This window comes from Canis lupus, chromosome 28 (genome assembly GCF_048164855.1).
Source record: "Canis lupus baileyi chromosome 28, mCanLup2.hap1, whole genome shotgun sequence".
Classification (NCBI taxonomy): Eukaryota; Metazoa; Chordata; class Mammalia; order Carnivora; family Canidae; genus Canis; species Canis lupus.
Window position 1 is genome coordinate 10,421,265 of NC_132865.1, and position 15,929 is coordinate 10,437,193.

The 15,929-nt window shown below is 36.0% G+C and overlaps 1 protein-coding gene across 18 annotated transcripts in view; it reads right to left on the reverse strand.

The window, feature by feature from the left end:
• The window catches only part of RALYL (RALY RNA binding protein like), a 708,475-nt gene that overhangs the window by 86,019 nt on the left and 606,527 nt on the right, over positions 1 to 15,929 (reverse strand). For all 18 annotated transcript variants that reach the window (XR_012019940.1, XM_072804062.1, XM_072804061.1 and 15 more), the window contains one exon: positions 1,439 to 1,486. Coding sequence is in view for 17 of the 18 variants with exons in the window: in XM_072804062.1 (XP_072660163.1) it covers positions 1,439 to 1,486 (48 nt within the window). In the remaining variant the exon portion in view is untranslated. The remainder of the gene's footprint in view (positions 1 to 1,438; positions 1,487 to 15,929) is intronic.

Sequence of the window (15,929 nt, forward strand, 5' to 3'; positions counted from 1 at the left end):
TCTATGTACTGTGTGGGCCCTTGATTGCATATCTCAGAATTTCAGTCACCAATCTTTGGTTAAATAGCACATCTCCCCACAGCGCAAATCAAATTTCAGTTACCACCGTCTATTCATAAAATGATTTCATAAAGTGCAAACTTTGCTGCTGGTTTTGCAGTCCACAAATCACTGTGCAAATAAGAGAGGTGCATCATGGTCAGCGATCAGTCACATCACTTCATTCAAAGGGTGTCTGGTTGCCATGCATCTGTTATTCAGGGCACACACACAGACAGCAACTGTGTGGTGTCTTGTCTCCTTCGTGCCAGTGACAAACCCACGTGGCACTTGACAATAATGGATAATCCAAAGAGGAAATGGGTCAACAAAGAAGAGAGTGCAGCAAAAAATAGAAGATGGATCACACTGGAAGTGAAATAAGATTAAATGGGATGGAATTGTAGGAGAAATGGCCGACTGAGAATTGTTGACCCTCTTCTATTAAAGAGACACTAGGTATGGAGCCCGAGGTACATCATGAAAGCAAGTATATTGACATGAATGAAGAATACAGTTGTGAGGTGATAAAAAGGGATGACGATGCCCCAGAAGAAGTGACATGGGCAAAAGAACCCTACTCTGAGGAACTCTCAGAGATAAGTCACAACACCCGATAAGCTGCTGAAGTTGGTTCGGCCTTAGAAAGGAAGGTGACAACTGACCAAGGCACAAGAAGGATGCTGGTTCTGTAGTGTAAGTTGTACAAGAAAGCAAGCTCTGCTCAAGCTACTTTCAGATAGGTCTTTTTACAAAGAACCAAAACACACTAATTCTCAATATTTTTACTGTTTTAACTTACAGTGTACTTAAAACTATTTTACTGTATTTTTCTATTATTTATAACCAAGAGTAAGAGAGTTTTTAATATTTTTATGAACATTTTTTTAGAGGGGATCGAAACTTCTATTTTTTCCACTAGTTATTAAAATCACTTTGTATGGTTTCCTTTATGATCCAAGACTACTATGCAAAGCAAGAACTGTCCGTAGTTTTTACAAATCTAACCAATACGGCATTGCACTGTGTCATATTGAAAGCAGATGCATTTTAGAAGATTGGAGTCATTTTCCAAGTTTACAAAACTTTCAGTCTTGGATCCTAAGTCAACAACAGACCTGCAAAAACAATATTGGTTAATTAAATTTTTGGCATATTATTCAACTATTCCATAACCGAATTTTTGCCTTAACAACCAACCTCTGAAGACCTAAAAGTCCAAGATGTCTGTGCTTCAGTAAGCACAATGAAAATAAGAAAATCTGTCTATATTATACTTTTTGGGACTTAGTAAAGAATTTTCTTTAAGTATCATTCAAGAACACCTAGGAATGAAATACACAAAACAGTTAAAAGATAATTTAAATAAAAGGGAAACAAGAATAAACAATTTACATACCGATTGTAGAAATCTTCTCTGTAGTAATCATAGTCAAAGACATAACCACTAAGGAGGGAAACAAAAAAATTAGTTGACATTTGTTCAACCACACTAATTTTGATACTGTTATGAGGTTATAACAAGAAACTTATGCTTTTAAATATTTATTTTTCAATGTAATTATATATCTAAAAAGTTTTACAAGTAATGTCTGATTGGATATAGTGCCACATCAAGCTGTTCTATGCCTGACATGCAAGGAATGAAAATGGTTTGTATGGTTTGGAATGAAAGATGAAAGCAGATAGCAAAATAAAATTTTTTAATACCTATAATTAAATATGAATGAAGGCCATTTTTTCCAGATGAGGTATAATATAGTTATGCTTTCTTACTAAGGTATGTACAGTAAGTATGAACAATGAACAAAAGGTTTGGAAAGGAACGGTTTAATGACCCATTCATGATAAGAATGCTAACTAGAAATGTGGAAAAAAAACCAGAAATGTGGTTTCCTTAGAAATTCAGCATTTTTTTATTCTAAAAAACATGATTTAATACACAGAGGAAAAAAATCCACTTTGTCTGAGTCTTACCATCAATTATTTAATATTTTAGGGCACTTAAATAGCAATTAATAAGTACATTTCAGTGTTAAACTTCTTTAAGGAATATACAATAAAAACTGCTCCCATCTACTTAGATAATTGTTGGAATTTACAAAGCCCTCTATTTGCATTATTTCCTTTAGTTTTAGTACTCAAAACAACTCTGTAGGATACTGTAACTAGAAGAAACTAAGGTGCAAAGGCCCTAAGTGACTTGCTCAAATTTTTATCACTAGTAAGTGACAGAGCTGAGACTGGAGAACAAGTATTCTGAATCCATGTCTGGGGCATTTTTCCATGGCACTGTGCAACCCTCCCCAGCCTGCAAGAAATTTAAACTCATGATGAGTGAAGTGTCTATACTACATGGGAATTATTATTTTAAATGTTTATTCATTAATTTTTTATTGGTATGAAACATACATAACAAGGCTTACCATTCTAACCATTTTAAAAATTTTTATTATTTTTTATTTTTATTTTTTATTTTTTATTTTTTTCCATTCTAACCATTTTAAGTATACAACTCAGTGGCATTAAGTATATTCACAATGTTGTTTAAAGATCACCAATATACATTTCCAGCATTTTTCATTATCCCAAATAGAAATTCCATACCCATTAAACAGTAACTCCCCATCCCCCATTTCCCCCTAGCCCCTGGTACTCTCCATCCTCCTTTCTGAATTCGCCTCTTCGAGATACCTCATATAAGTGGAATCATACAATACTTGTCCTTCATAGCCTGGCTAATTTCAGCTAGCATAACATTTTCAAGGTTTATCTAGATTGTATCACGCATGAGAATTTCATTCCTTTTTATGACGGAAAAATATAATGTGTATGCACACATTGCTTTTTGTTTATTCCTCTGTTGATAGACATCTGAGTTGTTCCCACCTTCTGGCTGCTGTGAATAGTGGGAGTATGAACACTGGTATGCAAGTATTAGAGTCCTTGCTCTCCTCCTTTTGGGGGATGCTGGATCATAAAGTAATATTATGTTTAACTTTTTGAGGAACCACATGGGACAGGCATGTAATTTTATATTTCCCAATTGATCAATTTAATAGTCCTTTAGTTTGCAACTATTCTTACGTCAGGAGAAATGAAAGAACATATTATTTAATCTTAACAACAACCTATAAGATGTAGAGTATTATCCCAATTTTATAGGACACTGAGATCTAAAGATTTTAAATACCCTACATAACGCAAGTTAAGCGTTCTAGTACAGCATAGTCATTCAGGGGCTCATGTATCAGAATCTGATTAAGGACATGTGTGTCAGGAACAGTACTTGGCACTTAAGGTTTAGAAGCAAAATAGATGTCTAACTTTGGTAAGAGCCAATTAGCAAACACAGATGACCTAATTGTATCGATCCATTTCCCTGCTATTCCCACTAGCTCATTCCACATCTTACAAACTCCCCTGCATTTTGTTTCAGCAGAGTTAAGTTCAACCTCTGTCCTCTGTTTAGATAATCTTGAATACGGTCTTTTCTTTACCTATTTAATTTTTATGTTGCATTTTTTTTTTATTGGACCGTGGTGGAAACAGATAAAAAGCGAGTAAGAAAAACATTTTAAACAGGAAATACGGAGAAGTAAATGAATGGGATAATGAAAAACAGAAAGAGAGGACTATTAAAAGAGATTAATCAGGGCTGGCTTCTCTGAGGAGGGGACATGTAACTGGCGACTTGAAGGATGAGAAAGGTCCTATCAGAAGCCAGGGGAGAAAGGGAACAGGGGGAACAGAAGCACAAAGACAAAAAAAAAAAAGACAAAAAAAAAAAAAAAAAAAAAAAGAAGCACAAAGACACAAGTCAGGAAAATGGATTCAGTGAAGCAAGAAGGTTGGTCCAGGGCTACTGCCATCACTCAGACAAGAAATAGCAGCATCCTAGGCAACACTGCAGACAGGATGGAGAGGGTTAGACAGGTTCAGGACACATTTCGGAGGCAGATTCAACTGAATATATCACTGAGTCAGTTTAAGAAACTGGGCAGACTGCATTATCCTTTCACAACTGGGGAAAGATTGGTAGGAAGAGTTCTAGAGGAAAATCTTGAGTTCAGTTTCGGACAAGATAGCATTTGGGAGCTCGTGAGACAATCAAGAAACACTTCCACGGGTGACCAACGGCTGCCTTACTGAGGGCAGCCCCGAAGAGAGGGCCTGCTGGGGAAATAAGTCCTGGAGTTGTGAGCATGCTGATAGCAATAAAGCCATTAAAGAGGTGAGATGTTTTGCAGGAGTGAGTGTAGAAAGGGAAAGGAGGCTGGTCCTAGGGATTCTAGAATTGTAGAGGTCAAGGGAAGAGGAGAAGAGAGCAAAAATGTCAGGTCGGATGTGGATAGGTGACAGACCTTGATACTACGTAGCTCTAAGTCTGGGCCCTGACTTCCACTTGGTATGACATTTGTATTAGTTTGCTAGGGCTGCCATAACGGAATACCACACACCAGGAGGCCTAAAGAACAAAGATTTGGGCAGCCCAGGTGGCTCGGCGGTTTAGCGCTGCCTTCAGCCCCGGGGTGTGATCCCGGAGGCCCGGGATCGAGTCCCATGTCCGGCTCCGCGCATGGAGTCTGCTTCTCCCTCTGCCTGTGTCTCTGCCTCTCTCTCCTCTGTGTATTCTCATGAATGAAATCTTAAAAACAACAACAACAACAAAAAAAAAAACCACAAAAATTTATTTTCCCACGGTTTGGAGGCTAGGAGTCCAAGGTCAAGGTGTCAACAGGTTTGGTTTCTTCTGAGGCCACTTTCTTTACCTTGCAAGATGGCTAGCTTCTTGTTGTCTCCTCACGTGGTTGTCCCTACTCTCCTCTTCTTAGAAGAACATCTGTCATAGTGGATTAGGGCTCACCAGTGTGACCTCGTTTTAACTTTATCACCTCTTTAAAGACTCTCTCCCCCAATATAGTCACATTCTGAGGTACTGGGGGTTAGGGCTTCAGTAGGTGAATTCTGGAAGAACATAGTTAGCTTATTGGCAACACTGAACACTGTATTTAATCTTTGCAAACTGCACCTGCAAAATGCAACAGCACAGTTTCTAGCACATTGTAATAAGTCAGTGAACTTTTATTTTTAATTTTTATTTTATTTATTTATTTTTTAAAGATTTTATTTATTCATGAGACTCACACACACACACACACACACACACACACACACACACACACACGGGGGGGAGGGCAGAGACTCAGGCAGAGGGAGAAGCAGGCTCCATGGAGGGAGCCTGATGTGGGACTCGATCCTGGGACTCTAGGATCACACCCTGGACCCAAGGCAGGTGCTAAACCACTGAGCCACCCAGGGATCCCCAAGTCAGTGAATTTTTTTTCATAGAGCTGATACTTCAACACAGGTTTTTCTGAATCGAAAGTTGGTGATTTTTCCTATTGTGTTATGTTTCATCAGACATTTGTTAATTAAAATGAGCTTAATAATTTTAATGCTTTAGTATATATGTTTATTTTTCTTCAGATATTTAAGATAGTATTTTAAGGGTTTATGAACATGATGATGAGAATATTTAATTAAAGATGTATAAATTCATCTTGATTTTTATATTTGTCCTCTCTCTCTTTTTAAATTCCCTGAGTGCCAAATATGACACAGGGACCGATTAATAAATATGCTATTAATGTGGCTCAAAATGATGATTCCACCCATGTATTTCATACCTTTAGGAAATAGTTCAATAATTTAACAGCCTTCTGGAAGTTTAAAAATGCATGAGAAAAAGGAAATCATTTTTGTTTTTCTTAGTCGCTGCTTAAATTATCTTGTCCAATTTGCTTATTTTTTTGTTCAATACTGACTGCTGAGACATATTTGCGAGAACAAGTTGTAGCTAAGCACCCTGAACTATCTGATCTCCAAGAACCACTGTCTGCCATCAGGAACTCAATTTTACCTGTCACAGTTCAAAATGAAATGAAATGCACAAACAGACCTGTCTTGGTAATCACAAGCCTGTTTTTGTCTTAATGGTTTGGGCTTTTAGCAGAAATACCATGGCTGTAGTTGGCTCAGGTCATAAGCTGTAAAATCAAGCTGGATTTCCAAAGAAGAAAGATTCAAAGAAATGAAAAGAGATAACCACAGGGCAAGTATGATTTGTGGCAATTATGCTTTCCCAGTGTTCCTGCCACCAGCTTTCTTTTTTTACCCCTTCCCCAGATTTTGTCTCTCTTAAAAATCCCTTCTTTCTCTTTCTTTGTGAAACTATTTGAAATTACCTGTCAAAAAAATGGCATTTCCAGAAGTCATATTCAGGCTTTTAAGGCGTCTTATGTATTCTAGGATTTTATTGGAAGGAAAAACTTGTCTTTCAAGTTAAAAAAAAAAAAAGATAGCCTTTCCTTTCTTCATAAATTGTTCTGTTCATGGGCTAATTTACTTTTTCTTTTTTGGAGGAGGGGACTTTTACGGGAGGAACCTTTGCAATACTCATCGTAGCAGCTCTTATGACAAACTGGTTCTTAGGCTACTGAAACAAACGATCATAAATCAGATGTGTTAGGCACTTTCCAAGAAGGAACGAAGTCTAGGAAATATCAGGCCTTCTGTTGTTTGGAGGGATGCTATGTGGCAAGGGGCAGATCCTCAAATTTTTAGAAAAGTGGAACAACAGTTTTGAATATTTCACACAAATAGTTCCTACTTTAAAGCTGGTATACTTTCATGACTTTTATTCTACTCTTCATTGTATCTTTATTCTAACTTCTCAGGTTCCCTCAAAATTTAATGGGAAATGGGAATTAGTAAAGTAATTGTTTAGAGTTGCACACTCATAGTCTTTATTTTATTACTGAGGATTAAATGACACCAAGTAACTTCCCTGGAATTTAATTTAAGCTTTTTCATTTACAGAAGAAGAAACCACAACTCATTAGGTTTTGCAATATATGAGATCAATTTTCTCTAATCCCTTTAAATTCATAAAACCAGCTTCATATGAATAGACTAATACACACAAGTATTTCTTTTTATTTTCTGTCGCCGAATTTCATTAAAATATAATCTGAAGAAAATGAATAAACTTCCCAGCACAAGGAGGGAACATTTTAATGGTTTCCTTACAGACATCTTGCCAATAGTAACTACTACTAAAGCCTTCTCAGTGACTCTATCTGGCTTCCCAAATTAAACTGGATAATCACTTACTGCGTATTTTAAGTCAGGCACAATACTGGGAGTTGTGGATAATAATATCAGCAGAACATGGCTTCTAACCTCAAGGAATCTCAACCTAAGTACACGGGATTAAATAAAAAATATACATATGACTCTAACTTAAGCAGAATTTGAAAAATGCCAAAACAGAAATAAAAACTGCTATGAGAGCTACGGGAAGAAGAAATAGAATGTGGCTGGTGGGAGACAGGTCTCAAACAAGGCTTTATGAAAGAGATGGCATTTGAAATTGGTCTTTGTAAAGGTTAAGAATTTGACAAGTGAGCGTTCAAAAAGAGGCCCTTCTAGAAGGTCAAGAAGTGGTGGTAGAAAAATGTGGAATAAGTTTGCAGAACAGTGCTTTATGAAGACTATTCCCCATCATTAGCACAGCCTTTCTTCAGAGTACCCGTGGAAGTCATGACTGCAGAAGTTTAAGGTAGGCTAATGGACTAAATTTCCAGAGCACACTTCTCCAAGGTTGTTAGTAGAAGTAGCCTCAGAGGTACCTACAGGATCTATTTCTAACTTGTCATAAAATCTGGTGCAGGTTTCCAAATGTCAGAGTATATACAGTTGAACAGATTTATAAGCTTTGTCAAGATAATATGTGGACAAAAATCTGTCTATTTTCTTTTAGGGAATTCACAGAAAACTTTAACTTTTGGAGAGTGTGTGTGTGTATAGTGGATAGGCATATACACCTACATTAAAAATGCAAAAACAGTGAGAGAAGCTGCTTAGCCTCAGCTGCATTGACAAAATTGTTGATTTACCACCAAGGACTTCAGACTTGAGGGAGGAGGTGAGTGGGAACCTAAAGAATTATGACACATTTGCAGATTTCTGGCTAATTGTGGATCAGGATCTGGGAGCTCAACACGATGCAGTGACTAAGACATTGAAAAGGTTAAAAACGATCCATCCAGCCCAGTCATGAGTTCTGGTCTCTTCCTTGCTGTGAGTCAAGCTTACTGTTTCACACACTTAAAGGATAGTTACTTTAATTAAGGGAGGTGTAGACAGTGAATTCTGAGAAATTCTCAAGAGATAAAAGGGAGGGGGAAATAAAGAATTATTTTTCTGTCTTCCGGCTGAGTTAACACAGGGATTGTGATTTTGGAAGTATCTTCCCGAATGAGGTGTGCTTGTTACCCTTCTCTAAGCTGTGTTCTGTTAAGAAAGATTTTTACACACAGAATTCTATAATGGCATTTAGTTTCCACTTCTGTCTTTTCATCTAGAATAAATGAAAATAATTATTCTTTTTAATTCATGATTACTTGATAAAGCTACCATGAAAATGATTTTTTTTTTTTCAAACAGCATGACACACCTGGTAAGAGAACTACTGTGAAAGCAGGAGAACCAATAATCTAGCTATTTTGAAAGTCTGGCCTAGAGATAAAGTCCTGTCTGGAGCAATGAAATGGTCTCTAAACTGGTATTCCTGGTCCCAAGTATAATCACATCTCCCACCCATGATATATGTTATGAGTCACTTGAAAGCATTCCTTTCACAAAATGTAAAAAATAAAACAACAACAAACTCTTCAATTACTCCTCATGGCCTACACGGTAACGTTCAGACTCTTCAATATTCAGTACTCTCTGAAATGTGGCTCTTTCTTCAAATATTCTTTAATAATTTGTTCAACTACTCTTTCAACCATTCAGCATTTTCCAGCACTTATTCTGTGGCAAAGAAACACTCCTTGCTGTCAGAGAGACATCCTTGGATCTCTACACCAGTCTTCTGTATTAACCCAACTGGTTGCTCAATAGTTTCTCTTTATAGGGTTTCGCTCAAGCTCTCCGGCTATCAACATGTTGTATCTTCTTTTAGTTGAATATTATCCATTCTTCAAGGCCAAACTCAAGCCCCACAGCTTCCCCAATTATAAAGCCTGTGGGGTGAAACTAAATTCCATGTATTTCTGTTATTCCTTGATTATAGTCTTTTTGTATTTACACTTAATTCTTGCTTGTCAGCTTTCTCCTTTTCCTGTCACTTAGCTAATCTATCTAACTTTATTTCTGTTAACCTTTCCCTTTACAAACCAATCTCTCTATTCCATTCATCATTCTTGTCTTCCCTCTTTGAACTTAATCAAATTTGTCTTAATTTCTTGACACTGACGTTTCCAGAGTAAAGTATTCCATGAGGACTCAAGTCAAAATCCTGTAGAGTATTTCTATCTCTGTTTTAAGTGAACTCAGCCATAAATATGCAGATTTAATTCTTAGAGCTTCTTATGCATACTTCTATCTGAATGTATTATATAACAATTGACCATCCAGGGGTCTATTTTACAAGACTGTGCGTTTTGTAAAGGCACAGTGTTTGCGGTCACCCATTTGAAATTTTTTGAATTGAATATTATGTGTGTGGCAATTTCTGCTATAATATTTGTTGTTATTACTTTTTGTAGGAAAACAAATATCTATATTAGAGTTTTCAAATACCTGAATATTAATATTAGAATGTTTAGACCATTGCAGTGGTGCCTGGGTGGTGTAATTGGTTAGGCATCTGACTCTAGGTTTTGGTTCAGGTTGTGATCTCAAGGTGGTAAGATGGAGCCCCAAGTTGGGCTCCACACTCAGTGTAGAGTCTGCTTAAGACTCTTTCCTCTGCCCTTCCCCCTCACTCTCTCTCTCTCTCAAATAAATCTTTAAAAAAAATGTTTAGACCATTATGATGGCTAGGGTTTGTCAGAGGGCACTGGAGGAAAATCACAAGGCAAAGAAGCAGCAGCAGCTTTTCTTTTCCAGGTTACAATATCCTTTTCTTCTTGCTCACTTGGCACTGCTGTCAGCAGCATGTGAGAGCATGTGAGAGAGCCAGTGACACTCACTGGCACCCCAGTAGAAGGGTGCCTACCCTATGTCCCTATTCCACTAACACCCCAATGAACTTCTCTGCTATCCAGTAGGCAGCAGTCACCCCATCTCCTATGGGGGTGTGAATCTCAGCCTGAGAGAGAGGCTCTTCATTTATTCCTTCTTTGGATACTCTCAGCCACAGAGATAGTGGTTGTTCCTTACATTTTCTATTCTGATATTCTTTTGTAGCCTTTTTTTTTTTTTTTACCATTTTAAAGTAGTTTAACTCTGTATTTTACCAGTTAATAAATCCTCATATTAAATTTACTCTGTTAAAATGACTGGTGTGGTTTCTGTCTGCTGTCTCCTGACTGGACATTGCCTGTTACAACCCTGTTGTATGAGTTAGTGTTAATATACTTCCAATTGCATAAAAGAGAGAACCAAGGCAATGATATGATTAATTAGAGTCCAGAGTATAAACCACATTTTGTATGGCTTACCAGATATGGGCGTAAGAAATACTAGGTATTTTTGCTAATTGCTACCGTTGCCAGAAGTAGAAGCCAGGAATGTGCTACCACTACCACAAGGCCAGTGAAATCTTAGCAGGCATTAGCCAGAGTGTAGTGTCTTCTAAAAAGAAGATAATAATTCCATTGGACTCTCACTTTTGAAACATCCCTGGAAACAGTTTAGTGTATTTCCGTAAAGTTTCATAAGGATATTAACCAACTGGAATGCATACAAATGAAAGAAATAAGGATGGCAAAAAAAAAAAATCTCAAAAGTGACTGTATGAAAAGGGTTGAATTAAATAAGGCTGTTTGGTCTAGAGAGGAAAGCCTTTGGGAAAGAAGGCAGCTAACTGTTTAAATATTTGAAAGGTTGTCTAGTGGCAGAGCCATTGAATTTATTCATTGTGGTCCCAGAAGGCAAAACAAGTCTTAAAGAGTAGTAATTACAAGGAACAATGTTACTGCTAAATATAACAAAGAAATAGAATAATGAGTTCCAAATATCTTGAGTGCCTAGTAGTTTTGGAAAGAAAATAGAATCATAAAAAGAAAAATACCATGACAAAACACTCTATGATCTAGTATAACACAGTGTAACAGATACATGTGCTTCAAGAAGAGCCTGAAAATCATTTGTTAAGGATTTTGTAAAAAAGAGAATTGATGCATTACATAGTTCTGGGATATCTTCCAAGTTGAAATTTCATGATTTTATTAAATAAAATTACTTCATTAAAATGTAACATTTAAGTATTCACCTACAGATTTTGGGAACATGGTGACCTGAGTCTGGCTCCTTTTCTCTTCAGCACCAATTCTGGTCTTTTTGATTCTCCTCAATCAAATTGTTGCAGAATTAAAGAAGAAATAAAAATTGGACTTTCATATTATCTAGAAAGAAATAAAAAGAATGTTTCTTCCAAAACCTATGGGACACAATTAGTACTTAACTCAGATCAAGGTATAGCTTAAATGTGTTCATTGTTAAAGACTAAAGATGAAAAAGAAAGGAATTCAGTCTTAATCTTACTAGAAAAAGAGCAACACAATAAGCCAAAATAGAGAGAGGAAATCAATATCAGGCTCTAGTCTGAAAGTCTATCAGCATAATCTGGCTCAACAAATGAAAGGAGAAAAAATATTATTTTCATTAGTAGATGCTAAAGGGGTATTTGATAAAATTAAGATGCATTCCTTATAATATATTCTAAATAAAATAGTAAGAAAAGAACTACTTAAATAGATATGTGCCCAAAACAAGAAGGAATACTGAATAATTCTTCCACTCTTTATTGACTTGGTTTGGACTCTGTCAATGACTACCTTCCTGTGTACCTTCATGTATAAACATGGCTTATTGTCTGTATTTTATTCTCACTGAACTGCCTTAAATGACACATTTGTAGAAGAGATCATCTCCTTCATAATTACTATTCTTCAAAATTTTGTTTATAATTTTCTCATCTGTAGATAAACTGTAAAGATATTGTCAAATTTTTCCCCACCACTATCATTTTCCTATAGTCTTTTTCAACAAATCATTTTATCCCCTTCATGAACTTCTCAGTTAAAGAACATGACTACATACTTGTTAAACATATTTTTATAAGTTGGTCCTTATGATGCTGGTGTCTAGAACCAAAACAAGGACAGTAGCTACATTTATAAAATTCCATCTGGGTTCAGTATGTGGTAAAATGTATTATCTCTTGATGTCTTTCTGTTACCCTCACAAATGAAAGATGATGTAACTGAACACAAGATTCTTATTACAATCTTTTCCCTCAAAAATATCTGTTATTGTCTTTCCAGGAGTGCATAGCAGAGAAAAAACTGAGCCCAACTTTAGTTTTTCTCTTAAAGTTAGCTTTTCTTTTCTTTTTCTCTTTTGTCATGGATACCAGTAGTTTTCTTTATATTTTAAATTGTAAAAATCTTATTTAAAAAATCAATGAATTGTAATTTATCTTTCATGTTGACTCTTTTCATGTTCTGTAAAATTGTTCTTTGTGGCAATACCTATTATTTACAGATTAAGCCCTATGAACTTTCATCTATTTCTTTTCCTTGTTCTCATTTTGCTACTTTCCTCTATTTTACTAAGGAAATATTATCAATTTTTTTTTCTAGTATCACGTATTGGGTTTTTGTCCCTAGTGTAGTATCAAATATTCCATTTACTTCTTCATATGAGGCTTTATATTGAATCTGGAGTTTAAAGAGTCAACTGCTATTTTCTAGATTAGTCTCTTCTTATTACAACCTACAAATGTTTCTTAGAGGCACTTTCCTTCTGAGCACTATTGAACTAAGTTAACAGACATTTTATTTAATATTCTTCAGTTTCTAGAGTTAAATCTTTTGTTTTTATTTTTAAATTGAGATAAAATTGGCATATAACATTGTCTTGGTTTTAGGTGTACAGAATGATTTGATATTTTGTGAAATGATTACCGGAATTAGTTTAGTTAACATCCATCACCACACAGAGTTACAAAATTGTTTCTCTTTGTGATGAGAACTTTTAAAATCTATCCTCTTAGTAACTTTCAAATATACAGTACAGTATGATTAACTATAATCACTATGCTGTATATTGTTGCATCCCCGGGATTTACTTATCCTATACTTGGAAGTATGTACCTTTCAACCACGTATTCATTTTGAATAGAATTAAATCTTACTCAGAGGAATGAGTTCTGTGTGAGCCCTCACAATATTACTGGGCTTATCTGTAGTGAAAAATTTCTCATAAGCTTCCATGCTTTTTTTCTCATTAGTTCTTTGTTGTTTTAAGTCAATGTTCAGCGTTTACATTATTATGACTACGTAAATATTATTTAGAGTTAAGCAATATATTATGATTACATTTCCTTCTTGTACAAATTGTTGTTTACTTGGCCTTTATGATGGCTTCACTTTTTCATTCTTACTGGAGATCTCTATTGTCCTGCTGTAACTCAGATGGCTCCTCTCAGGGTCTATAAAAAAGTGACCATCCTGGTACTTCTCTTCACTAGTGACTTGGGGAGTTTTCTCTTTCTTGTGTTAGACCTTTCATTTATGTATTTATTTACTTATTTATGTATTGGTTTATTCAATGATTTGGGTGAAACAAGCATCAGTAGATTTCTTAGAAAGGATTTGTTAATTCTTAGATTTTTGAAAATACAGTTGATTCTTATTCGTGGGTTCTGTATTTGTGAATTTGCAAGGATTACCTATAACCCTCAAATCAATGTTTGCAGTGCTTTTATAGTCATTCACAGATATGCACAGAGTGGCAAAAATTTTGAGTTGCTGAAGCAGCATATTTGACTGCTCAAATATACTCTCAGCAACTGAAACTGAGGTGACGTGCTGGTTTCTTTGTTCAGATATGACACTGCAAATAAGTATACTTTTCGTGGTCTACTTAGTGCTACATTTTAAAATTTTTTTTTGCATTTTTGTGCTTTTCGTTGGTGATTTTCCTGTTTGCAATGGTCTCTAAACAGAATGCAGAAGCGCTGCCTAGTGTTCCTAAGCACAAAAGGCTATGGTGTGCCTTGGGGAAAAAAATACATGTGTTAAATGAGTTTCCTTCAGGATGAGTTATAGTCCTGTTGGTCATGAATTCAATGTTAATGATTCAATATATATATGAAATAAACTGTCTTTAAATGGAAATACACTAAACAAGGCTATGTAGTAAGTGGTTAACAAAAATGTTGTGACCAGAGCTCATGAGAACCTAATCCTGTATTTTTCCTAGGCGAATGGCTCAGTATTCGCTAATGCAGTGGCTGAAGTGACTTTACAGAATAGAACTACCACAAAAATACAAGAATGGAGTGGATCTTTCCCTATCTTCATGCTTGGCTGATAATGTGTTTGGTGGGACTGACAGTCTAGTTGAATATCATTTTCTCTCAGAATTTGGAGGGCATTATCACATTGTCTGCAAGTTCCTAATGTTGAGAAATGTGATGTCATTTTGATTCTGAGTGTTTGTATGTGGCTTTTACTCCTGTGCTTGAAAGTTTAGGGTCTTTTTTAAAAAAGATTTTATTTATTTATTTGAGAGAGACAGAGAAAGAGAGCTCTTGTGCATGAACAGGGGAAGGGGAGGGACAGAGGGAGAGAGAAGGAGACTCCCTAGACCCTGAGATCATGACCTGAGTCAAAGGCAGACACTTAAGCAACTGAGCCACTCAGGTGTCTGGCTTAAGATCTTATCTATAGTAATCAATCTACCTAAGTGTAGAACATCTTTCATTCACGGCACTGAGCATAATTCTACTTGAAAACTTGTATGTTACAGTTAGGACATTATCTTGCATTACTTATTTGATTATGTCCTCTGTTTTCTCTTTGTGAAACAAGTATTACTAGATATTGATCTCTGGAAGTAAGCCTTGAATTATTTTTAAATCTTTTCTTTACTATTTTCCATCTCTGTCTTTGTGCTCTTTTTATATTCTAGACTTTCACTGAATTTTTCATGTCTGTTATGCTTCATATTTATAAGAATTTTTTTGTTGTTCATATATTCCTTTTTAATAATACACTTTTTATATAGATATATTTTTCTATCTCTAGGGATATCATTTATAGGTTTTTAAGGGCTTTTAAGGGCTTTTTTTTTTTTTTTGCTTGTTTAGTTTTATACTCCTTATATTTCCTCTACTGAGGAGTTCTGATTTTCTCTGGGTTTTTTTCTTTCACATTAGAATAGTTTGTCAAATATCTGATGATTGTTTGCTGGTAGGTCGTAATTCAAAGCATGGTACTTAACAACATGAATGGAAGGTGTGTGTGTGTGCATGTATCCACATATATGCAGGACTTGTCAACTACAGGGTCTACTGGGGTGTGATGGAGCAAGGTCCTAAGGGTTTACTGGGATTGTAAAATGTATCTCCAGATCTTCTGGGATGGTCAGTTTTCTGAGATGACAGACTGCTAAGTCTTAAAGAGAAATTTCATTCTGGTCTAATGTTGAAAAATAATAGCATCGTAGGGTTGCCCTAAGTTTTCCAAAGGTCATTAAGATATTGGTGGGGTTCCCCCCCAATTGTGAAGAGTTGGATTGCAGTGTTAGGAATTTATGTAATTTCTGTTTTTTTTTTAAGATTTTATTTATTTATTCATGAGACACACAGAGAGAGAGGCAGAGATATAGGCAGAGGGAGAAGCAGGCTCCATTGCAGGGACCCTGATACAGGACTCCATCCCGGGACCCCAGGGTCATGGCCTGAGCCAAAGGCAGATGCTCAACCACTGAGCCATCCAGGTGTCCCCCCCTTTTTTTTTCATTTTTTTTTGCGGGGCAGATCCATCCTGGAGTCACATCCCTTCCCTGAGCCCAACACTTCACCT